This window comes from Enoplosus armatus, chromosome 4 (genome assembly GCF_043641665.1).
Source record: "Enoplosus armatus isolate fEnoArm2 chromosome 4, fEnoArm2.hap1, whole genome shotgun sequence".
NCBI classification, from domain to species: Eukaryota; Metazoa; Chordata; class Actinopteri; order Centrarchiformes; family Enoplosidae; genus Enoplosus; species Enoplosus armatus.
This window is the reverse complement of record NC_092183.1, coordinates 25,682,282-25,707,466: the sequence shown is the minus strand read 5'-3', so window position 1 is coordinate 25,707,466 and position 25,185 is coordinate 25,682,282. Positions and strand designations below refer to the sequence as shown.

The window sequence follows — 25,185 nt, the reverse complement described above, 5'->3', positions numbered from 1 at the left end:
TGGCGCCATTGTGTGTACAGGGAGGGGTATATTCATAGGATGTGAAAGGGCTCTCCGCCGCCAGGCGCGATGCTCCGCGCATGATTACAGCAGATCACTCTCCTCATGTTAATCGAGCTGCTAAATGTCCAGGGTATTTCTGTATATCTGTGCAGTCGTCTATAAACGCGTGCACAAAGAATAGAAGACAAGATACAGACACAAACAGATGGAGTAGATACGAGATGTATGCACGTCCGCAAACTTCAGCTCCCATTAATTCATCTGGACTTTGTCACATCCGCGCTATTCTTCCTTTCCTTCATCTTTTGTCAAATACTTTCATCATCCTTCAATCTCTTCCGTGCCTGACCCTCTTCTTCGGCAGGCCCATAAAAGGAGAGCAATTGAAAAGGATTAGACTCTTGCAGGAAGATGTTTGCATCTCATACGTACACATTAACATCTCCGCAGCGATTATGAGCTTTTCACTGACTGTCCCTGCCGAGCAGATTGCTCATTTTGAATTATGGGCAATAATTGTTTTATGATGTACAAGAGGGTTTGCGGGACAGAGAAGAAAGAAGAGGGGGGGGGAACAGCAAAGCTGGAGTGTTTATGTCTTGCTGCTTTCTAATTTCTCAGGCTGATTTGATGCCATTCGCGACTGCCACCACTGCTTGTTTTCATTCAATTAAAGGAGAGTGACATCGCTCAGAAGTTTCTTCTATAATTTAGGAGATGCTTCTGAGAAACCTCAAACATGACAGAAGGGAAGTATAATATTAAATGGAGTATTTAACTCAGCGAAAGCCTCTTGGCAGGATCTAGGAGGACGGGGAGGGGGGTCGGGCTGGCTAGTGTCATATCACTTCCACGAGCCGTTCCCTACAGGCGCCACTGGATTAGAATGAGACAGCCCCCCTCTCAACTAAGGATAAGTGTGTGTGTGTGTGTGTGCTCAAGTGCTTAAGCATGTGTGTGTTTATATGGCTATATATGTGTGTGGTGACCCCTGGATGCAGGCGGGCAGGTGCAGCGGAGCGGGTCGCCCAAGGAGAGATGGGCCATTAGAGATTGGCTTAAAGACGCCCCTGTAGTCTGAGTTCAAAAGCAGCAATTAATCACGCTGGCATGAGGACACACACGCAGAAAGGTGCTCACAGACACACACACACACTGTCACACACATAAAGGATTGGTTGGGACGGGGGGAAAGTTTATTATCTGCAAAACCTGAGAAGGGATAAAGGGAAAAAGAGATGCCCTCCAAGCAAGGCACTGACATACTGTTTGCCTCAAGTCAAAATGTTTTTCAAAATAAAATTCTGCCATCTTCATCAAGCTTTTCTAATTTCACACATTACAGCTTACACAAAAAAAACATATAGTACCTGGCTGGTAACACAGCTAATGACGCCCTGCTGAAGAGAAATTCAGCAGGACCCCGAATGTGTTCCATTTCTTTGCACCTGACTATCGACAGACAGGCGATGAAGGAAAAAAAAAACAGGCCAGTTGAGCTTTTTGGTTCAAGATGGCAAGAAGAAAAGCGACTTTGAGAGAGGCTTCTGTCAGAGAGACCGCTCAACTGGCTGCTGTTGCAAGAGGAGCGGTGACTTAAGCGACATCGTCATCTTCACATGCTCAGAAATTGTGACCTCTGCATTCGCTATGTGTGTCCACTCATTCATTCAGCTTGTTCCTCTCATTTGTCACCCATCTGTACATTAGAGGTAGGTTTAACACCACAGTCCAAGAATTAGGCATCCAAGGAACTCCAGTGAGAAATTATCCATCATCATTCCCAGCACATGATGGACTCCATGGCGGACACAAAATGAGCACTTGGCGTTTGCAGGAAGCTGTTTTAGTACTAAACATCTTCATTTTTGTCTGTGCATAATTGAGGGCTTGCAATGCAATGATAAGCTGTAATTAAACTGCTTTAATTCTCAGATTCATTACAGCACTTTGGAGTCGCCGCTCCGTTCTTGGAAGAATACTAATCGCGGTGTGAGTGCCCAGGCTCCCCTTGGGAGGGCTGATTGTCACCGTTCCTGTGAGACGAAAAACGGATGTTTTTTAGTTTTTTTTGATGGCAGCTGACGTGAGTGCAGGGGAAACGAAGGAAAGACGAAAGACAGGAATATTTGGGATTTATTTTCAGCCGCAATTAGCCAGGCAGCAGTCAGTCAGTCAAGAGTGGCTTCAAACGCACGTGTTTGTGTTTGGGCATCCACGTTAGCGGCTGTCACTGTGTGCATGTTTGTGCATCTGTGTGTGTGTGTGTGTGTGTGTGTCTGAAGGGGTGTATGTGGCTGTTAGGGCTGTGTTGTGACACATGTAAGGCAGGCTACAAATTGCCTGTCACAGCAAGCACCTCTCACTAGGCGGATGGGGGAGTGACTCATTTTCTGAAGATGTGGATTTTTTATGAGTGAGAGTGTGTGTGTGTGTGTGTGTGTGTGTGTGTGTGTGTGTGTGTGTGTGTGTGTGTGAGAGAGAGAGAGAGAGAGAGAGAGAGAGAGAGGGAGAGAGAGAGATACGTTATGTGTAAGTGTCAGAATTAAGTTAAAAGTGTTAAAAGTCTGATGAGGCATCTGCTCTGCCTCGTGCACATCAATGCAGGAGCCTTTAAATCCAGCTAGTTGCGAATGCATGAATGTATCTGTAAGGAGGGTCCAAGAGTGAAACTCACGAAACCTGGATTCATTGTGATCATGACAAAAAGCAAAACACACGCAGACTATGATACACAGTCTTTCCTGTCTTGCTCTTTCCTACCTCTCGTCCTTATCAGCTCTGCTCCTCTAGATCTGGCTTCTGGCCCAAACATTTTGCCCTCACATTGAAAGAAAAAAGCAGAGAATTCCAAAAATATCCATCTGCCACAGATCACTGCTCGAAAAAGACGCACAAACTCAACTTCAAACCCCTGCTTCAATTTACTTGAGGGTTTACTTTGGGCAGCAATGAAATGATTGGAAGCTATTAGGAGACAAGAGTCCATTTTGGGATCTTATTGTTGGAGGCTAACAGGCTTTTTTTTTTTTTGGCTTGCTGGAGCCAGGGGTTATACTCCGCTCAACAAAGGTTCGCAAAAACGGAAAGGCTTTGAGAGATAACTGACGAAAGCCTCCCGTCCTCTCCCACTCTCCCTCCGTCCTCCCTTCCCCCCCTTGTCACGTCTCAAATCATTGCCGCCTCTTTACCTCTGACACTTGTTCACTATCCATTTGCAGGAAAGCGGCAATCAAAGACTTGTTTTTCCTCGCTTCCTGTCTCAAGCAAGTTGCTCAAGGACAAGAGACATCTGTTTACTTGCGCGCGGTGTAATGTAGTCTTTTTTATGGCGAGAACAAGACAAGTATTCTTTATTCTCTCTTATCTTAACAGGCCTGATCTCCTCTCGTGTCAAGTCTGCGCTCAGGCATATGAACAAGAACTCACTGTCCAATGCAAAAAGAATAACATGGATACTGTACGGACTTGCACACCTTCACGGAACCATTATCTCCTGCAGGCTCCAGTAGGCTGAATCCTTCAACACAATCTGTCAATAACATCAGGTGTATAAAAACAACTGTTATGGATATTTATCTGTGTAATATCTTTGCTCTGAGGTAGAATAGCAGACCATGTGTTCCTGTTTAAAAGCAGAAAAGTCTCTTGCATTTATCCTCACCTGACTCGGGGCCCATCACGAAGAGGTTCCCGGTGGGTGCGACCCCGGTTGGCCCCCTGCAGGGTGCGTCGGTTGGCAGTGGAGTAGTCGGGTTCCAGCTCATATGGCTCCTCCTCCTCAGGGCCCAAGCTGCGGCGATCATCCTCCAGGCCATATGGCTCGGGCTGGAAGCGCTCTGGCTGTGAGCGGTTCAGATCTACAGTGCTGCTACCCATAGGCACCTGGGGCTGGGCCACATGGCCATAGTCATCCTTGCGAATAGGAAGCGTGTAGCTGTTCTCCGGCCGGTAGCTGTTGGGCAAGTAAGGGTAGCGCGGCGGTCGGAAGTTGACACCGCGTGACAGGCTGCCGTAGTTGTCCACCAAGTCGGCGTAGCCATCGTGCAGGCCGTAGTGGCGGACGTACTGGCTCTCGGGCGTCTCGCCGTATGAATCGTTGTAGGAGTTGTTGTAGGAGCGCGTCAGGGTGGAGGTTGCTTGAGGCGTGATGAAGCGGTCGCCTCCATTCTTCATGTAGCGCCGGTCAATGGAGTCGGTGTAGCTGCCTAGTGGGGACGAGCCCTCAGGCAGGGGCAAGCCATCGGGGCCCAGGGGCACCTGACGCACTGTCCGTGTAGTCACCGTCTTCACCATCTTAGTCACCTGTAGAGGGGAACAGATACGCCTGTCAGACAGTATGGCCTGGCATGACAGAATGCTGTTTAACCAAACCTATATTTGGATTCAACTGATATGTGGATATGTCGTCTTCAGGCTACACATACACAGATTAAAGTGCTGTCTACTAAACAAAGATTTTAGCTTCTCTGGCTATCTGAAAAGGACTCTGTGTTAGAATGCCACACGGTGAAAAAAGCAGACAAATAAAAACCTGATAAATTAGGATTACTGGTGTCCAGATTATGCATTTCAAACCCAGTGCAGAGGAAAACTCATCCATTTACGTTAATTCTTAAAACTTAGGAGTTTGTTAATCGAATGTTTGGAGCCAGAGTCTGCGCAGAAGCGATTGGCGAGAGGAGCCGCGGTATCGAGGTCCCACGCATACACCCACCCAACCAACCCAATCGCGAGCACACCACAGTCAACACAGTCAGCTGTCAATCATGACGTCACACCCCCTTTTTTGGGGAGCTGCCATGTCGCCCATCTTTATATACGGTCTATGGTTAGGACTAATTCTCTGATCATCAACACAAAATTTTTATTATAACAGAAACAAGTGCTGGCTGTACTCAGTGACCTTCAATTATAAAGTGGAAAAAGTACCGTACACATGCTATAATAATCTGTCGGCCAAATCTAAACTGATTGCAAACACACAGTAAGTGTCTTGACAGACTGAGTCTCCTGGGTTGTGTTGTAACAGAGCCATCTTGACGTGCTACAGCTCCACTGGACCTTGAATCCTTCATGTCCCTAAGGGAGCAGGGTAGCATCGCACTGTAGCTGGAGGACTGTGACAACCAGAGCTGCATGCGTCTGTCTCTCACGCTCACTTCGTCCTATAGCTGAAGAACTCCAGTTCCTCCGCCGTCTCTGAGGCCGCCTGACTGGAGAACTACAGACAGCAAGCCCCCCCCCCCCCCCCCCCCCCCCTTCCCTGGGCTCTCCGCCCATACAGAAACCAATTTGCTGCCCAGTGAATTCTGCTGTGGCCGATAATTGGCTATTTTGTCCGCGGCTATAAATTCATCTTCAAAATTAATGAGGTTGATGAAAATTAATCGTCATCTGCAAGGGTGCAGGTCTGATGCAATTCGTGTTGTGCCTGACAAGGTGTTGCAGAGAGGTTCATTCCCACTTGACGAGCGTAGTCTGTATTTCTTGGGGGGAGACCCTTCGCTCATTCCCGCATCTGATGGGTTTAATTTTCGACTTTCATTTGTATTAAGCTTTCTCTATTTTCCCATCAATGCCATAATGTAGATTTGAATCCGGACTGTCATAATATCAAGAAACCACGATGAAGAGGAGTGAAGAGCCGAAGCACAAACAACATGTCGGTTGTTCAACACAGCGTCTTCATTGGTTGAAACAAACAGAAATCTTCACTGGCCTTGTTTCTTGATTACACCCTGACTGTGAGCTACATAACAAAGCCTATTTCAGGAACGCCAAGGTTCATTTCCATGTCCTGAGTAATTACTGAGTAATTTACGTTTGTTTCTGATGCCATTCCGCCTTGGCTTTGTGCAGTTAAAAATAAAGAACTCATTTGCCTGATTCACATTAGCTAAAGCATATGTATGATCTGGGAATAACAAGCTCACTTCCATCCTCTTAATTCACAGTGGTAAGGCATGACGGAACCCAAACTAGACTGCTCTGGTGTTCACATCGTGGCCTCAAGGGGACCACAGGGGCCGGGGCTGAATGTCATACCCTGCATGAAGCGGTTGCGTCGGCATAATAAATGTCATTTATTAAACAACAATTTCACTAAATGTTTTGATACGCTTTATTGATTTTCCTGAGAGATATAGCTTCACAAGGGAAACCGAGCCTTCCAGATGGAGGATAATGTCAGAATGCTTCAATTCATATCTGGTCATTTTAATCAGCTTTTATTTATCATCATATTCTATTCTATTCTATTCTATTATGGCTGTCAGAGCTGAGAGGAAGGCTACCGCTTCCCAGCCTTGACATGCCCAGCTGCCTTGTACTAACACTGCTTCTCAGACGATTTGCAAGGGCTGCGAAGGGAGCCATCACACAGTTTTCAAACACTCTTTGATGTGCGCTCAAGTTCACAAGGCGTTAAAACCGTCGCGCAAGGGGAAGTGGGGGGAGGTGAGGGACCTGTGATTCAAAAGGGGCGTCTGAAATATGCATAAGCGGGGTAAACAGGGCTAAAAGAGAAACGCTAAAATTGTGGATAGGGAGTAAACATGAGCATGTGCACGTTTAGAAACACCACAGATTTGTATGCGTGTGTGGGTGCATGGAAAGTCACGGCTGTCCTGAGAAGGGCTCGGAACAACCACAGACACCGGCATTAACTGTTTACCGAACTGTTAAAAACGGAGGGAAAGGCAGCAGGCGTCAAACTGTCCACTTTACAGCACTGTAAGAGGTTTCACAACCTCTGTGGCATTCGCTTTATTGAGAGCTTCAATGGACATGGAGGCCGGGGGTTAGTGGGAGAGGATGAGGTAGTAATTCAGATGTTAAAGAAGCCTGTGAGAGTGAAGCCCGTGATTCATCCCATCTGCAAAGGTGACGGAAGTAGAAATTGTTAGTTTCTTTGCAATGCTAGAAAGTCCAAGTGGATAAATGTGGGCCTCTTTAAAACATGATGTTAGAGGAGCAGGGAGGCAGGCGAGGGTGGGGGGGGGGGGGGGGGGGGGGGGGGGGCACAGCAAAAACCCCACAGGGTACGGCATCCTTTACTGGTTCTGTTTCCGACAGCGTCGGGGTCGAGATGGACACCGGGGTGGGGGTTCGGGTGGCAGGCCTGGACTCCGCTATCAAGTTGTCAGTCACCATCACCGGGTGGTAGGTGCGGCGGGTGATGGTTTTGACCACTTTGGTCACCTAGATTTGGAGGGATGGGTGGGTAGAGCTCTCAGCAAAACTGCATTAGATTTCATTAAGCACGGATGTACATCGACCCTGTTGTTTTGGCTCCGTAAGGTACATGGGTCGAGACATCCTGGCACACTTTTGAGGTACATAGACTTGTTTGCAAGTTGAGGGAGGATAGAGTGTGTTCTTGCTGCGCTCCAGTAACTATTTTTAAAAACTGCTTGCTGAAGTCGAGAAAGTCTGTCTGAAGAAAAAGAAAGTAATGCACTGTCTGTTCAACAGTGACACATTTTTCACAACAGCCATGCCTGATAAACTAATTCCTACCAACTCAAGGTTGGCTCCCCAGTGTGCACAGGGTAGTGAAAGTGCTTTTGTTTGTTTGTGTGGCCTGCCTCGACTCTCATTAGCTCATATCCAGAGGAAAGAGGAGGATCGCTGCTTTTATTGGCCCGACTGCGCTCTTCTTCCTACATGACTGCTGCTCCATTCAGAGTGTCTGCCAGCAGGAAAAGAGAGCTGGACGATGGCCAAGGGAAAGCATGGCATGCTGGGACAGGAGGACGGACGTGGATCTAATTGAGCGCCTACATGCGCCCAGACTCATACACACATTCAGGGCCCGGGCCAATTCACTTTGAGTTGAATTGATTGAAAACGTAAATAGAACCAGCAGTTCATCTGCTATTGAAAGGCCATTAATAGTTGTTTTCCAGATGAATATGAAAAACGTTCTACATTAACTGAATTTGTCGGCTGAAACTCTGACCCCACCTGCACAAACACACACATTCTCATATACAGTAGCTCCAATTCTTCTGCTCCTTTCCAAGTATTCTAACTAATAATACTGCTGATACTAAATCAGCTAGAAATATGTTTACCACCGAATAAAACTTTCTTGCCTGCAAATCAGGAAGATGGGAGAAGCTGTGTTTCATCTTCCAGCAGTCGGATGGGGGATAACCATCAAGGGAAAGGAGTGTGTTAGCATTAGACAGTATGGCGAGACTTTGGTTCAAAAGAACAGATAAGCACATAAATAAAACTGTGAGTTGCTGCGAAATGAAGAGAGAGAGATAGAAAGGAAAGAGTGAAAAACAACACATGAAAGTCAGTCGGAGAGAGGAGACGCAGAAAAGGAAAAGAAGACAGAGGGAAAGTGAGGAAGACAAGTGGAGGGGGTTTTCTTTGAGTAAACTCTCGGCTGGGTCTGGATCCATTTGCCACCACAGAGAAGTTGGCTTCCAGAAGTTCACCCTGAACATTAATCTGCTTTTCTCCTCAAAGTGACTTCCAGAAAACACGCCATCCCTCCCAGCAGGATGGCGGGCCTTTTAAAGGAGCGTCCTTCCTCAGCAGCAAAGCCCGTGATTAGTGTGATGTTTTACTGCACATGCTTCTGTGCGTAATCCCTAAGAAGTTCTGTGTATGAATACATAAAATCATGTGAGTGAGTGTGTGTGGCCAATCCCCTCGCAGTAAACAGGCTGGAGGGCAATGGGCCCTCCCTGATGAGGGATTAGACCAGGCTTTTTAATTACAGTTTCACAGTCCCTAGAGTAGGAGCTCCACACAGTGCTCTCCTCTGGAAGCCTACAGCAGCAGCAGCAGCAGCAGCTGACTGAAGCCACGTTTACATCTGAAAACCCGAGCAAAATGCTGCAATATGAGCTTATCTCTGATGTCTCGAAATGCAGAAGTAAAAAGGAAGCGCTTCCAACCCCCACCTCACTCCTGAGATGTCGTCGATTCACCGGAAAACTGGTGTGGATTCTGGTGGGAATTCCTCTCTGTGCACAGAGAGTGATGAATTCAAACTTAGAAGTGAAAGGCTTACTGTCTTCCAAAACACAATGAACAGGCCGACGTTCTTGTTCGAGCAAGTGCAGATTACTGTACAGATGAATTGTCAGTATTTGGAGCGCCGTTGTACAAAATGCATTCAAAAATAACCGAAATGGATGTAATAGCAAGATTATAGTTACCAATTAGAGACACCTTCTATCTCATATCAACATTCCTACGTAGGGGGACGTATAACGCGTTATTGGTGTTGAGTAGTGGTATTTTGTATTTTGTAAGATAGAGTTTGTAAGAGAGAAAGAAAGAAAGAAAGAAAGAGAGAGAGGGTGGGAGAGAGAGCTAGAGAGAGACAGAAGACCATGCAAAAGAAACACTAAAAAGGAGAATGGGTCTCATCCCAGAAGGTGAAAGCAACAAGCAGTGAACTGAGAGGTACTTTAGAGTACAGACTGGAGCATTGTTTGGCTTGTGATGAAGCAGACTGTGTTGCATACTGCTGCCGTAGCCTGTATGGGCACACATAAAATGGTGGCATGGTGGGGAAAAGCCATACTGGTATAAAGATCCACTCACCTTCACGTTAGTCGACATGTCCTTACAGAAAAACAACAGAACACAGTAGAGGACGAATCAACAAAAGAGCTTTTAAGAAGCACAAAACTAGGAGAACACAAGGGGAGTTGGCTCGTAATAACACGACAATCAAATAAATAAAGCCATGAGAGGGAGACGAAACCACTTTGGGCTGTAGGATTATGGGATTTACAGTTCTTCGGGGGTTGAAGGCTGGGAGTGGAGGTACAGTACCGCGCTGTTTGGAAGCGTAGCCATTATTTGAAGCAATACTGAAATGGATCAAAGGGACTTTTGGGGGGTTTTGCAGCTATGATCTTTTTTTGCCACAACAATGCAACTGCTCTGAGGTGTCTTGCTCACGTGGGATGGTGGGTACCAGGCTGAATATCGACTGTACAGTAGATTATATAAAGGATCATCAGTCCTTCAGTTTTACCTGCGGGTCACAGCTAACTTTCTAAGTCTGTCTTTTTGCTAAGCAGCCTTCCAAAGTTGACAGCTAACAGATATGAAAATTGGTTAATCAACACCTTGAAAATACAGTATCTTTGGGAATCGATGAACATTTGAGCACAGTCTTTTTCTAGTATTCATTTATCACATTTCCATAGGATCAGCGCCACCCTCTGCCTACACACTGTCACTGAGCTGAGTGCACCTCTCAGTGTCTTACCTTGGTTTCTGTGCGCCGCGTGGTGCCGTCATCGGAGGTGACCACCGAGACGTGGGAGGTGGGGGTGCCGGGGTCCTCCTCTATGGTGACCGTCTCCTCCACCACCTCCTGCGGCTCCTGCATCATAGCCAGGGATGTGGCGTTACTGGGGCTCTGCTCCTGCACAGACAGGGGGAGAGATGAGTTAAGCAATCAGGAATTAACGGATACGATTTTCATATTCAGTCGTTAGCCAGCGTGGAGAAAAACAGCAGCAACATCCAGGTAATCCCCCATTAGATATATGACAAGATGAAACTTTAATTGGACCATTGCAGCAACAAATGTTAGAATTCAGCAGAGAAAAAAAGGTTATGGTCATGAAAAGATCGTGACTACGGTAAATAAACTATGGTTAAGGTTGGGGAAGTACAACACTTGGTAAGGTAGGGGAATGGAGTCAACATCCCTGATCTCCACAACCTTTCTTGTCACCTGCTGTGTAACAAGATTAGGTCCCACAGAATATAGCTTGAAACAGAACAAAACAATACACCTGTAGGCTCACACACTCTTGACAATGGCTATAATATACAAGAAGAAAACTATGATTTATAGTTTCTGTAGTTTGTTTTTCTCGTCCTAACTTATTTGGTCATGATATTATATCCAAACACTGCAATGCAGGGTAGCTTGCAACTCACCACCTCTTGAGACTTCAAATTGAGTTAAAGCTTCTTTCAAGGCGAGTAAAAGCCTGGAGGACTGTTTTTGATTCATATTTCATTGGGAGGCCATGGATTTGAAGAAGTGTCCATGGGCTAAGGATGAAGGTGAGTATAGAGTCCCTCAAACCCCCACCTGACCCTGTGTGAATGCGTGAGAAATATGTGCTTCCTGCTGATAGAAAATGAAGATGAAGTCAGGGGTCGGAGGAGCAATGCCCTGGCGTGGCCCGCTGCCGCGCATGAGTGTGACAAAATTACAGCTCTCGTGATGGAGAGGGGAAGGAAGGCATTTGAGGTAATCATTGATAACCAAAACAGCTCGGAGCCAAGGGAGGGAGAGGAAATTGAAAGTAATGGAGAGGGTGGAGAGGGAAAGGATGTAGGAGAAACTAGAGTTTTTCTTTCAAAGAGGAAAAAGAGGAAGCGAGGGTGTTGTACACTTATAGTCAAGATAACTGACCTTAAGGATTTCTCTCAGGGTGTTTGACATGCCATTTCTATTGTATGCCCTTCCTGGTCTTTTAAGTGCGTGGGGGGGAAATGTCATTTCATTCGGAAATGTGACAAGACACCAATTTATATTCAAAATGCAGTTTTTTAATTTAAACTTTTTGACCCCCATTAATCTTAGATAAAAGATCAAAGCTATGTAAAACAAAAAACCTCCCCCAGTGTCCCCCCCCACCATCTTAAACTATTAGAAAATTCACCTCATGTAGAAAAAGAGTAAAAAAGGACTAAACCAGGCAGACTATTTTTGTCTGACCAATTACACCAAGCTGGAAGGAGAGAGTGAAGGCCAAGGACTCTCTCCAAGAGGAAAAGTTTTAGTGTTGTTCTCCACTGTGTTTTGTGGAAACACTACAAGCGACGCCTTATGGAGGGAGACTGCTTGTTTTCTTCACATCTTGGAAGACACTAACAAGTGAAAAGGTTCTCTATTGATTGGCCAACTCCTCTCAGGCTTCAAAGCCCCACAAACACCTCATTGATCTCCAGTCCGTCTTGCTGATCAGTCAAAAGTTTGCACTTTTTATGTTGAGGATCTTTTCCTCTATATCCCACAACCCTCCAGCCTCCATGTCCCCCGCTGGGTGCAACCTCCTTCAGCAGCACAAAGCAAATGAAAACGTTTTTTATGTACCTGCTCCACTCTATCCAGTAACCTAGAGTCAATTAGTTCTCTCAACTGTGCTGAGTTCGGTCACTACACTTGAAGAAAGGTTCCTAAGTCCCATTAATGCTGTTAATGGCTGGGATCTGCTGCATAGAAAGAGATTTATTTACACACAACCATTGCTGAGCTGAGGAAATGGCTTTTTTTTTTTTACAACTGACCTCAGGCTAAACAGCCCTGTTCTTCGGGGAAGGGCCTTCTAGTGGTATTCAGAAAAGGTCAGTGCCGATTAGTTGCCTCCAATCAACATCCTTGTTCTGTTCAATTATAAAGGTGAATTACCCTCCTGACATGGCACCCGGTATTGAAAACAATGGATAATGCCTTATTGCGTGGAAGTGAATTAAAGATCAAGTTAAAAAGCAAAGTATGGTCTCTTTCAGACACCGAAATGCAAGGTTCACTGAAAATGGACGGAATATACATTCATACATACGCATGTTTGAAATGATTTATCCTTCTGTACAGAATGAGGCAGATACTATTTGTATAAACTCTTCCTTACTAAGTAAGCACCATCACTGTGAATATTCCACCTCTTCGGCTCTCTGCTAATGAAATCTGGACAAGTAAACTGCATTCCTATGATGTTTCATTCCTTTGAAGGCTCACAGAACCCAGAGGAGACGCCGTCAAAACAGCAATGTGCAATAAAAGCGGCACCATCCTACACTAGTTTAAAACGCATAGTGGACAGAGAGGAAGGAGGGATCCTCAGAGGCTCGCTGACAAACCGGCTTCTTGATCCAAGCTTAATGCAGTGTCTCTCGCTCACTTCCCTCGCTCGCTCCCTCTCTTCTTGGCGCGCACTAAGTGAGAGTGGAGTTGAACTCGACATTACATCCCCTAAATAAATGATTAAAAGCCGTCTGGCCGTGGCCTAGCACGGCTGTGTGCCGGTCCCGGGGGACTGCGAGGCTGATTCTGAGTCGAGGAGACTCAGGAAAGCAAACCCTTTAGTCAAGGGCGGGAGAAGAGGAGCACAGTGAGTTAATGGTTGATCTCAGGGAGATGAATGATGAAGCAGAAGAAGGGTACGGGTACGAAAGAGAATGTGGTAAGGGAGGAGGAGGAAGTTTGCGCACATGCAAATCTTGTGAGGGTGGTTTGTATTAGCCATCAGCAAAATAGTGGAAACCTCAGGGTCGGATAGGTGAGCTTGTGATCCGATGGTTGCGACCTAAAATTCCCAATCAGCTGGATCGGAAAAACAAAAGGGAAAGCCTGAATATCAGCTCTGTACAGTACAGCTAAAAACTACCCGAAGGATCCCTTGAGCAGAGCATCTCAACACACCAGTTCTCCTGGAGCAACTATGGCTGCATTGAACAGCATGTCATGAAAATGTGAGAGAATATGTGTCACTTTGCCTAACCTAAAAAGCCCTGCCAAGAGCTGGACCCCACTTTTGATGAGGAGAAAAGAGCTTGCAAGAGCTTTGCCAGTTTAAATCACTTCTGCTCGGCCAGTGGTATCAGAGAGGCTGAGGCGTCAAACAGACGAGGATTTGGCTCTGAAGGAGGCCTGAGGATTTGTACAGCCCTGCACTTTACTCGGTCCAGTGTGGTTGGCTCAGGCTGGCAGTATGAGGAAGAGGGCTGGGTTGGTGGATAATGAAACCTCACCTTTCTGAACAGTGCCAGAGAAGACTATTACACTTGATAACTCCTGGATGGATGAGTGCGCTTGTACTTGTACTACACTAAGAAAATAACATTTCCTAGCTACTTTTGCAACACTACATTGATCTAAATTAAAGCAGTGTGTATATCAGCCCAACAGTGAGAGGGGACTTAAGAACTTCCATAACTCAACAACGCACAAAATGATCAATGCCTCCAAAAAAAAACCTTGAAAAGAGCCCTTGAGCAATCTCCTGTTGAGTACAAGAGGGACTAATCTGAACCGTAATGGATTGCTGCGCTGCGAAAAGATATACAAAGGCAGGAGATGAAGAGATACAGCGGTGTCAATTAGCAGTGGCCTGCTATCTGCCACCAATCCACACCCATTCATCATCTGTGTTCAATAAGCTGCGCAGCGTTGTCTGAGGATGGAGAGCGAGATAGAGTAAAATGACGGAAAAGGAGAGAACTCGCGCAGATAAGGGGCTTTCCTTTCCCCAGGACTGAATCACAACAAGACAACTTTAGTTGGAGTTAAGAGAACGAGTCATCCCGTCAGAAGGTGTCCAAGGTGTATGGTACAAATAGTACACACATTTTACTGATGTTGTAGTGATAGCGCTAGTATTAAAAATCAGTTTGGAGTACTACTGACTGAAATGTGTCTGTAGCATTGACTATAAAAATGTCTTTTCCACTTTACTTTGAACAGATGTTTGCTGATCTCAGGCAACTTTTCAAATTTCAGATTTGTCTCAGAAAAAAAAGTTCTTCACTGCCACATTGAGCAGGTTGTTGTTTATTGTTAAATGACCTGTCCTGGTGGTCTAGTGGTTAGGACGCGTCGCAGACAGTATAACTGCAGCGTCCTTAGTTCTATGTCCTACCCCTCTCTCGCTCCCCATGCTTCCTGTTTGCGTCTAAACTGTCACTATCCAATAAAGGCTAAATACCCCAAGAAAGACAAATAAGAGTTTAATGTCATATATTCCCAAACTCAGGTGTCAAAAGCAACCTTGTTTCGGCATTGGTAATAAAACTCCAGTATTTTATCTGCAACATTTTCAAACAATTCCCAGCCATACAGTAAGGGCTGGGTATCCGTTTTGAGAACTAGTTCCAATACGATACCTGAGTCTCTGTATCAATAACAAGTTCAAGTTCACAGGGTTCTTAAAGGTTAAATGCTGTCTAAACAGTTTCACAAACAGCTTTCTTAAGCTGCCGGTGCTCTGCTAAGTCTTTTGCTGCCGTGCACTGCTGCTGTATAGCATTTCCCAGCTTCACTATAAGCTCCACCTCCACCTCAGCATCCACCTGTAAGTTCTGATTATAAGTTCCCTCTTGGGAAGTTATCATCATCACTTTCCACTCCCTGTTGTGCTGAGTTTGGAGTTTCTTTGTGGGGAGTAATGAGGCTAGACACCAAAGATCAACACTGTACTTATTAACATAATCATTCATTCAATCTGAGTTGGCTGACTGAAATAAAATACAATCTAAAACTGGCAAGATTATTATTCATATCAGGAACTGTTACTTAATGAGTAAAGCAAAAGGAATCTGACCAGACATTCAATGTTGGCATTCGGTACTTGGCAGTCTTTTATACAAGGGGCGACAATGTGCATTTTGATCAGTACTGAAAACTACTTCAAATACGTTTTAATTGAGATTAAACTTTTAAAACTAGTGGAGGAGACAAAAGAGACATAGAAAGCCAATCATCTACAAGCAATGATTCCTCTGAACAGCACCACATGTTTCCTGTTGTCGGTTACTCCGGGTATACATGAGGACAACTCCCTCTCACTCCTACACAACCTCAGTGAGCATAAATTACATGATGTTCTGTGATGATGATCACAGTGGGAGGGGGCTTGTGGTTACTTTCAGGTTGAGACAACAAAACCTGCCAGATCGACACCTGGTCATGCATACCGGCGTGATTAGACTAACCTTCATTCCTGATGCATGCACACACACACACACACACACACACACACACACACACACAACAAGCTCAGTCTTAGCCTGACCCCTGTGCAGTGACTAACAGGATTTCACTCCGGAGACATGCCAGCAATCATTACATGGCTCTTACACAATTAATCCTCCAGCAAAGATCGCCTGGCTAACCTTGGGTCGTCCAATTTCCCATCAGCCCCTTCTGTTTGTACCACCTGCCCTCTCGGCAGCTCTCCACCGCGAATAATCACATGATGAAGTTCAAAAGAAAATGAGACAGAAAGAGGGAGCATGTGAGAGCGTAGTGCACTAGGGTGACCCGTAAAAAAAAAAAACAACAACTGTGAACCGTGGCCGTGTGATCCAAACATCCAGCCGAAAACAAGGCTTGTTTGTGGGATGAAGCAGAGGCAGAAGGGAAGTCAAGTAGAGGAAGGGGAACTAGAGAGGCTGACAATGCATGGCAAAGGCCCAGAACAGCATGCTCTCCCAGGGTGAAAAAAGAGAAGAGGGGCATTCAGTCCCATCCAAGGCCAGCCAGGCAGGCCTCATCTCAGTTACAGCCAGGGCAGAGGTCCCAACTCTCTGGAATGATTGGAAGTCCAGCTGACCTGGTGTTGGGGTGTGCAGTGGTGATGTTTGTGTATTTGTGTTCATGTGCGTGCTGCAGTTTTAAAGATCCTTCTAGTCAACTGTTTGTAGGGGTAAAGCACACACAAACACACACACATATAAGGGGAGAGGGCCAATGCCCTGATGATGCAGCTGGGAAAGATGGGACCTTAATCTCTCCTTCTCTGGCGACTGATCCTGGGCCAAATCTGGGCTTCTCTCCCTCTCTCATCTCTTTTCACGCTTGGCCTCCTGGTTTCAGACGCCTCCATCATTTCCCACCCAAGCCTTCTTGCCTGCTTTTTCTACCTCTTCCCTGAAGCCTCCGTCGACGTGCCCTTTTGTTCCTTTGCGCCAGTGCCTAGACAAAACTCGGGTTGGCCAGACCGCTTGACAGGCTCAGACCCTCAAAGACAGAGGCCATCTCCGAGCCTCACAACCAACCGACCGACCAGCCGAAAAAAAGACCTGCAGCTAAAGCTTGATTGCATCCCGACGGGGCACCGCGACCACATTTTCCCACTGCGAACCAACTATGTAGTGACAGATGGAAACCCCAGCTCGACCCTCTGCAACATTCGACACCACCTTAATCTCTGAAAAGACTGCTTTTCCCATTCAAATTGGCAGGGAGATGTTTTGAAATCTTGGGTAATTTCTTACATATGCCATCAATTATACACGGTACATACAAACACACTTGCACACATGGAGTCACATACCACATATGTTTTCCTCGCAATTCGAGGCCTGGAGTCAGATTAGGAGTCAAGCACGCAGAAAGTCACTCTCAACACGGAATTCATGGTAGCACTCCAGCAGGAGGAAGATAAATAAGTTGTGCAGATTTTCAGTAAGTAGCCAAAGAGACAGAGAGGGGGAGGAGGATGATAAATGAAAAAACAAAAGGAGGAGAAACCACATGGAGCCAGTAGAGTAAAACTAAAACAATGAGCCTTGGAGAGGGGTCGGTGCTCATGGCCAGGGTTTGATTGTTTGGACAGCGGGTGCGGCCATGAGAGAGAGAGAGAAATAAGGATTCAGCAGTGTAGAGGCAGATTAGCGGTAGCTGGCCACGGTCAACGGCTGGTGGGTGGAGTGCGGGGTGGTGGTGGGTTTGCAGTGGTGGCGTAACTCTGGGTTCCCGGAGGGCGGGTTGTTTGGAGTGCCCCTCCCCTCAGCCTCTGCTTCACGGATCACTGTCAGCATGACTCTGTCAGAGGACTGGTGATTGGACGGGGGGGGGGGGGTTGCAATGTGTGGAGGAGGCAATGAGACAGGCTTTGCCAGAAGCTCAGTTCATGTGAGGTCTACTGGAGATTTAGGGAGTTGGAAAGGGGACATATGTTCCACTTCCTGTCAGGCCGACCAGTGCACCCCCCCCCCCCCCCGACACCGTTTCTCCAAAAACTATCTGTATGTGCAGCCGCAGGGTCTCCCATTTAACAGATATTTAACCCCCCCCCCCCCCCATCACTGGCTTCTGACTGTCTCTGTTGTGTAGAAAACAGTGAAGCCTGGGGCAGTTATAATGGGGGACTACTAACAGGCTTAGCAGGGTGCTCTCAAAAGATACTAAATGTCCTGCTTTGGCACTGTGGTGGTGTGTTGTGGATTCTCTACAAGAGGAAGGCAGGACATATTTCTTAGTACAAGCTAAGAGTTGTCAAACTGTTTTATGTCACAAACTCCAAAACAGACCCTGTGAACTTGTTTGGCAAAATCTGTGATTTTACTGATTTACTTCCAAACTGTATAAATATCTACACTGCCCCCAGGGAAGTAATCAACGCGAGTCTGAAACTTGTGACTGCATTCACCCAAACGCATTCTGTAGACATTTTGGAGCAAATTAAACTACTCCTCATCTTGACAGGAAACCCCAATAACCTTCTGAAGGAGCCCTGGAACCCCAAGGCTCCTCCGCCATCACCAGAACCCTGCTCTGAAAAGCCGCTGTTGCACACATAGATAACACCTCGCAGAGCTAACGCAGTCAATCACAATAACTGCGACTGCTTTTCAAATATGCACTCAGTCAAACGTGATTAACCCCCCCTCTGGGGATATTTTTACGGCCTTGTGCCAACAGCCTGGTAAAGGATTAGGCTCATTTTGCGGGCAATGGCGTGGCGTCAGAGCCGGCGGCGGAGGACAAGCCCCGAGAACTGGCTGACGGAGAAATCCCTACCAATTTACTGCTAACCTTCAACGGGTCTTGAGATAAGGTGAGGATGGATGTATATGTGTCCCATAAAGGAACCATTGTGCAGCGGAGGAGGCTTGAGCTTCAGCCCAGTTACTTTATTTATTATTCTTTCTCTCAATCAGATGAAAAGAAATGTGCTATTACATCTACACTGCCCTGCTGGGCTCGAAAGGCCTTGTGTGGTGAAGAGTAGGTAGAGTAGGTAAGCTAGGTGTGCACAGGAGCATACATCATACGCCAATATGGACTTTTGCAACCGAATCACCTGACAGACACAGTCCACTAAATGACAACGACAATAATAACTATATGAACAATACATCCCAATGCATCAGTCAGAGCTGTAACTAACTAATCATTTTTCTGATCGATTATTCTACAAATTATTTTTAGATGAATATATAAATTGTTTAAATGGGAAAAAAAAAAAAGTGAAAAAAATCATCACAAGCCAGAGCCCCAGGAGCCTTCTTCAAAATGATTATTTTGTCTGACCATTTACAATGACATAAATCCTCCATTTCGAGAAGCTGGAACCAACAAATGTTGCTTGACTTGACAATGAAAGAATCAGCCAAATTGTCGTTTGACCTTTTTGTCAATCAACTGACTGATGTTTCTGCATTAATATCAGTCTTTACCGTCTGATAGCATAAAAGCCATTACTTTAAACGTTAAAAAAATAGTCGTTTACAGTCAGATAATGACCGAGGACTGGAGCAGTCCCCTACACACACAATCACACACACACACACACACACACACAGTCAATCAGAGTGTGAGCAGTTTGGAGCCAGAGCTTACTGTTAAAACACTACCACAGATCTGAAATCTGCGGGTCAACCAGAGTACACACACACCGTGCCCTCCACATCACTGCAAAACAAAGACAGAGCTCCCTCTCAGTGTTGGAAGTGAAAAACATTTAGTCTGAGTGTGCACAAAGAGCATTTCTCATGAAACACCTCATGGTAGCAAAATGCTCAAGTGAGAGGGAGAGAAAGGCGAGGCCACCATATCTGCACCTGATGTATTCCACGGCAAGCTTGAAGAGGTAAACAGGGCTAAATTGGATCTGAACAGGATCTGTATTGGTTTGCTACAGATGACACTGTGTTGCAGTTAAGATTTTTAATCAGAAATTAATAGCGCCCGCAAAAAAACAACAGCTCATTTACAAGCTAATGGAAACAAGTCTACCTGATTTCCCCTGAATATTGAGTAGGGGATAAAAAATGCAGAGAGACAATAGACAAGGCCCTCATTCTGGTTCTGTGTGACTGTGTGTGTGTGTGTGTGTGTGTGTGTGTGAGTGTATGCGTGTGCGTGAGGCTGAGGGAGCGAGTCTTTTAAGCTTACTTTCAAAGCTGCAAGCTGATCATGAATATTTAAAACGAGGCAGATATCTGAAATATAGTTTTGGTGCCATGCCTTTTTTCGCATGCTAAATAAGCAGAGTACATTTTGAGGAAGAGCCACGGTATAAAATAAATAGCGTCTTTGAAGCTGTGGCTCCTTCACTGTGAAGTGTGGTTTTCATCCCAAACATTTGTTGGGTGAATTAAAAATATCAGAAAAACTGCATTTTGAATGATCAGGAGAGTATATATTATGAATGTGGAGTAAAGCCTGAAGAGGTGCCTGCTGCACTGCTGCAAAAGACGGAAGGGCGAGTGGGTGGGAGTGGAGTTGGGTTTTTTTTTGGGGGGGGGGGGGGGGGGGGGGGGTTGTTTGGCGGGTGGGGCAACTTTGTATCTCACTGTCTAATAGAGTCATTCCCGAGCTCTGAAGAGCTCCCCAAGGTGTTGGATATGAAAGGGCGTCTCTTACTTCCACTCAAGCGTTGGCACTTCTCAAATTTTATTTCTGTGTCATGCACTATTCATGCTCTGGGTCTGTGTTGTGTTGCTCTGCAGGTGGTTGGGAGGAAGAGGAGGATGCAGATGAAATATGGATTATCTCCTCTCAGTGTCTGGCTAAGCCCCACTTTGCTGGCACCGCTGCTTTTCAATGTAGCTCCCCTCCCACTCAGCCAGCCAGCTGCAGGCCTAGCATCTGGCTGTTAACCCCCCACCCAGCCTTTAATCAACCAAAAACACACACACAAACATCTCTATCCATCTCCCACCATGATGAACCCCCCCCCCCCCCCCCCCCCAATCCCCTCCTGCATCAACTGCTGCTTTCTGTGCAACAGGAAATGCTGACTTCTGAAGATTTAGGTATCCAGTAAACAGGATCTTGACCCAAAATAGCCGTTAACTGGAAGAGGAGTGATGACAGCCCACACACTCTAAACTGCCCTATTAAGAGATGGGTCAGGGTAGTTTGGACGACAGATATCATCCAAACCGTGGTGAAGACTCCCTACAGGAAGGAAGTTTCAACCCAGCCCTTCAGAGCCCTCTGGGACATCAGCCAGAGCTGCTCCTAATCCTAAACCCACACAGCTCTACAGGGTCTGGTACTTGGCTTCTAGATATTACCTAGAACTGCTGACACTTTGGACTTACATTAAAGAATCATTCTGATTTTTTTGCCTACGGAGGCTTAACAGTGGAGGATTTAACTTAAGTGTTATTATTCACAATTTTGGCAATCATTAATATTGGTAATAATAGCATTGTACTCACCTCTCCCTCGTCAAATGAATCTACAGTAGATGAAGGTAGAGACAAACAAAAGCTGGTTCATTTTAGAGCCATAAACCTGTGTTGTGTCAGAGCTCCACATACATTATTAAATGAGGAGCGCTCAAACATTTTTTTGTGGGCATTCGATGCATTCAGTGTCTGTCAGACCAAAAAGTTTGTACACTGCCCACGAGGGAATGACAGTTGTAAGAAGGGAAACACGTGAATATAACAGTCACATTTACACAGACTATACTGACGATCATTTGGAGCGAGTAATGAAAACATTGAACTATTGCTCATTTTGCTGGGAACCCCCTGGAACCTCCTCAAGGTCCTTTGGGGATCTCCAGACTCCACTTCGTAATACAGCCACGGCACAACTATTTTAACCCAGGGGAACATGGGTAATCTAATAGTAATCATGCAAAGAACAACAGTGATCGCACACTACAGTGAGTGGTGCTGTAGGCTGGTCCATCACCGGAGGAAGCGACTGCACCAGCAGCTGATGGAGCCACTGCGCCTCCCTGTCTACAGCTGTGATTACCAGGAACACTGAGGAGCTTGTGTGTTTTTGTCTCTGTCAGACAGAGGATGTCCGGTGCGCGCCAGCTATCTGATTACCCACAATTCTGATGCCGTGCAGCCACTCAAAATCAGTTTAACCTCATCTGCCTCTCTTAATTGACCAAAATACGGGTACTTCCCAGGGTCGATGACCAAGGCTGTTTAGCAAACTTGCTGAAACCTGAAACCAGGACACAGTATGCTATTCACTCTAGTGTATTTGTGGAAACTATAGATGTATTTAAGAACTAGTTGTAAGGGTACTGTTCAAATAATCTCCTAAAGTTCTTCCAAACACCTAACATTTGTGGAGTGGATAAATATCATCCGATGAAAGGCCCTGTCCACCAACTTAAAACACTGTTGTGAATGCGAAACACTTATTGTGCCATGTCAACATGCTGTGACAACTCATACTAATGTCCGCAGAGTGGGAACAGACTATGTCTTTAACCCTGGGTACTTGTGTATCTTAGGCAATGTAGGAGCTGAGCAAACTGTACGCAGACGGGAAGGAAACACGGGTGCTCGTCGCTTTCCTGCTGTCTGCCCGCTGTGGAATCCGACCCCACCCTGGTAGGCTGGATTCATAAAGAAAGAGGGGCTAACTGGTACAGTTCTGAAGAAGTAACACAACGCTGGTATCCTCAGTATTACAATTATGGAAAAACTGGAAAAAAAAGCAGTCCCAGTTGTCAGGGGAAATGAGTAATGTCCTGAAGGAGTAGGCTATAGCAGTTTGCTATTGCTGCAGTTGCAATTTAACCAATGGTTTGTTACCTTATAACACAAGACCATAATTTCCCATCTAAACGAAATAAAACGTCCATAGAAATTCAGTCCAAGTTGAGCCTACTTCAGTCCAAATTCATAGACTGAATAAAGAGAGTGAGCTGTTCAGAGCGTGGTGTGCACCCCTGTGTGCTGACCGACTGGTACAGCCCTGACAAACATGTCAACTCCCCTGCAAACTTTAATGAGCATCCTCAGACTTCCAGTGTTTGGCCAGGGCAGAGGTTTAGTGAGGCCGCACCATCTGGAATGGAACCTCTGCTTTTACCTTTGCACCAGCTGGCAGGAGCTGCTGCTTTGTGTGTGTGTGTGTGTGTGTGTGTGTGTGTGTGTGTGTGTGTGTGTGTGTAAATGTCTTGGGTGAGCAGAGGCCCATGCTCTGGCCCACACAGAAAGAGTGGGGTCCACTCAAGGGGGAGCGGGCCTCTGTCTGAAGGCTTAAAATAGAGTGGAGGGTGTGAGATGACTGTAGCCAGAACGACTGTGTGGAGAGCTTTTGTCAGACGGTGGTGGAGAGGGGGGGGGGGGGCTGCTGCATTCAACAACTCTTACTGCTGTGCAATGAGTTCTGCAGCGTGTAAGTGGTGCCCAAAAATAACTCACTACAAAGTTGGATCCAGATCCAGATCCACGTACTGCATAGACACACACACAGACAGACAAGTCCCTCACGGTTAAAGCGAGACTGGCTGGAAAATCTTTCCCAAACTGCATTTACAAAACCAGACACTAAAAACTTCTAATAAAGCCAGAATCATGAAATTGTTTAAGGTGTGTCAGGAGCTCCTTAAAACAGGGTGAGGCAGCTTTCACTGCGGGTTTTACAGACCGAGACTCCTCAATCTGCTGAATAAAAGATTCCACACCGGAGTAATTTGCCCTGTAAGACATCGTTTTTTATGATTATCATAATAATCATAAAAACTTTCACTAGCTGTGGTCACAGAGGAACAGCCTTCATATCCATGGGTGACTGGCCAATATCTAATTTTTAATCAAAGTCTAAATATACTGGCTAACACACTGGGGTTCTCTCTAACAAGATATCTCTGTCAGCAGCAGCCAAACAGTAGGGCAATTCTCTCTTCTCTCAAACACACACACACACACACACACACACACACACACACAGACCACTGCCACAGTACTTTTATTTGCGAGTATAAAAAAAATATTTACTGGACAGTGACAGCCTTTTCCAATAATCCACCTTGAGGAAGCCAGCTTTGAGAAGAAAGAAAAGCAGGCACACAATCGAAAGCAAATCTTTCTCTGGGAAAACGGAATATAACCACAGGGCTTTTTGTCAGCTTTACACTGCTAGAAAGGAGGCAGATATGCAAGTTTGTGAAAAGGTCCTAGTCAGCTTTTCACACAGGATTGCAGAGGTTACAAAAAGCACTGCGTAGGAACTGACTTGGAGGGCTGGAACGACACCAACAGCGCGAACTACAATGCTCGCTGACATCCTGTGCTTTTGTGGCCTTAGCATTGTCCTCTTCCTTTATGCCTCTGCAGGAATGTGAACTTCATTCACACACAAAGGTGGTCGTTGACATATTGCAAACCGTGTAGGAAACAACACCGCCCGCTGATATACTGTATTCTTGAGGTGATATTTACATGTCAGTACTGTACATGATGTGCATGAAAAAACGGTCCTGTCCTGTCCTGTCCTTTTATAAAAAAAAAGGTAGATGAGTTTTCCCATTTATATCGAGCATGTGCCCGATGCTTGGGCAGGGGGGTAAAAGAAAATGTCAGCGCTCAAACTGGTTAAACCAGCAAAATGACTGTTTCGAGCAAAATTTGGAGGTGCAACTCATCCTCGCATTTCCAAACCCTTTTTACTCCCCACCACACTTTGATAGACATCTGTTGGTTCCAGCTAGCTAACTTGGCACATTAAATTCCAGTGACAAACAGCAGCTAGCAGCAGTGATGACGCTAACACAGACTACACGAATTTAGCTCTGGCAGGCAATGAGAAATGAACTGTGTTGTGCCATCAACTGCGACCTAGGGATGACTTTTGCAAGTGTATGGCACAAAAACAACTTCTCATGTTGAGCTCTCCTCTCAGGTCATTCTGGTTTCTTTTCAACCCCCCCCCCCCACCGAAACCCTCTATATGGTGATGGCTCAGAACAAAACGTTCGACTAAACACTCAGTTCTTGGATTAAAAATAAATAAATCTACATTGGTCAAGCTCAATCCTTTAAGTCTTCAAATACATGTCCTGACATGACACGCAGCTGATTTATTTTAAAGTCAGTTCCAGTCTACACCCTTCATAGCCACACGGGTAAGAGGGTTTGTCATCAAAGCCGGCAGGCAGTGTTTTTGCAGCATTTATGAGCACTGGCAACAACACCTGACTTCTCTGGTCTGCATCAGCTCAGCCATGCAGGCGGTTGCTTAATCAGAATGAGTTCTTGTTTGACAGCAGACTCTGGAACATGGAGAGAGACACAACTCTGACGCCAAAAGGGACTCGCACCACCTCCCCTACCTGAGACGTCCCCAGATTTCACTGCAATTACTCTGAGCATCTGCACGCCATCCAGGCTGCAACCACCTGAGCACTGTGGAACGTCGCCCGGCAGAGCTGCGGGCCCGGTCCCTCTGCCACAGCAATT

General features: G+C 45.9%; 1 protein-coding gene across 1 annotated transcript in view; it reads right to left on the bottom strand.

Moving 5' to 3' along the window:
• Positions 1-25,185, bottom strand: part of arvcfb (ARVCF delta catenin family member b) — a 113,429-nt gene that overhangs the window by 62,831 nt on the left and 25,413 nt on the right. Inside the window, exons 2-3 of the mRNA XM_070905144.1 lie at positions 10,253-10,411; positions 3,673-4,308 (exon numbers count right to left, since the gene is read on the bottom strand). Coding sequence (XP_070761245.1) covers positions 3,673-4,308; positions 10,253-10,411 — 795 coding nt within the window. The remainder of the gene's footprint in view (positions 1-3,672; positions 4,309-10,252; positions 10,412-25,185) is intronic.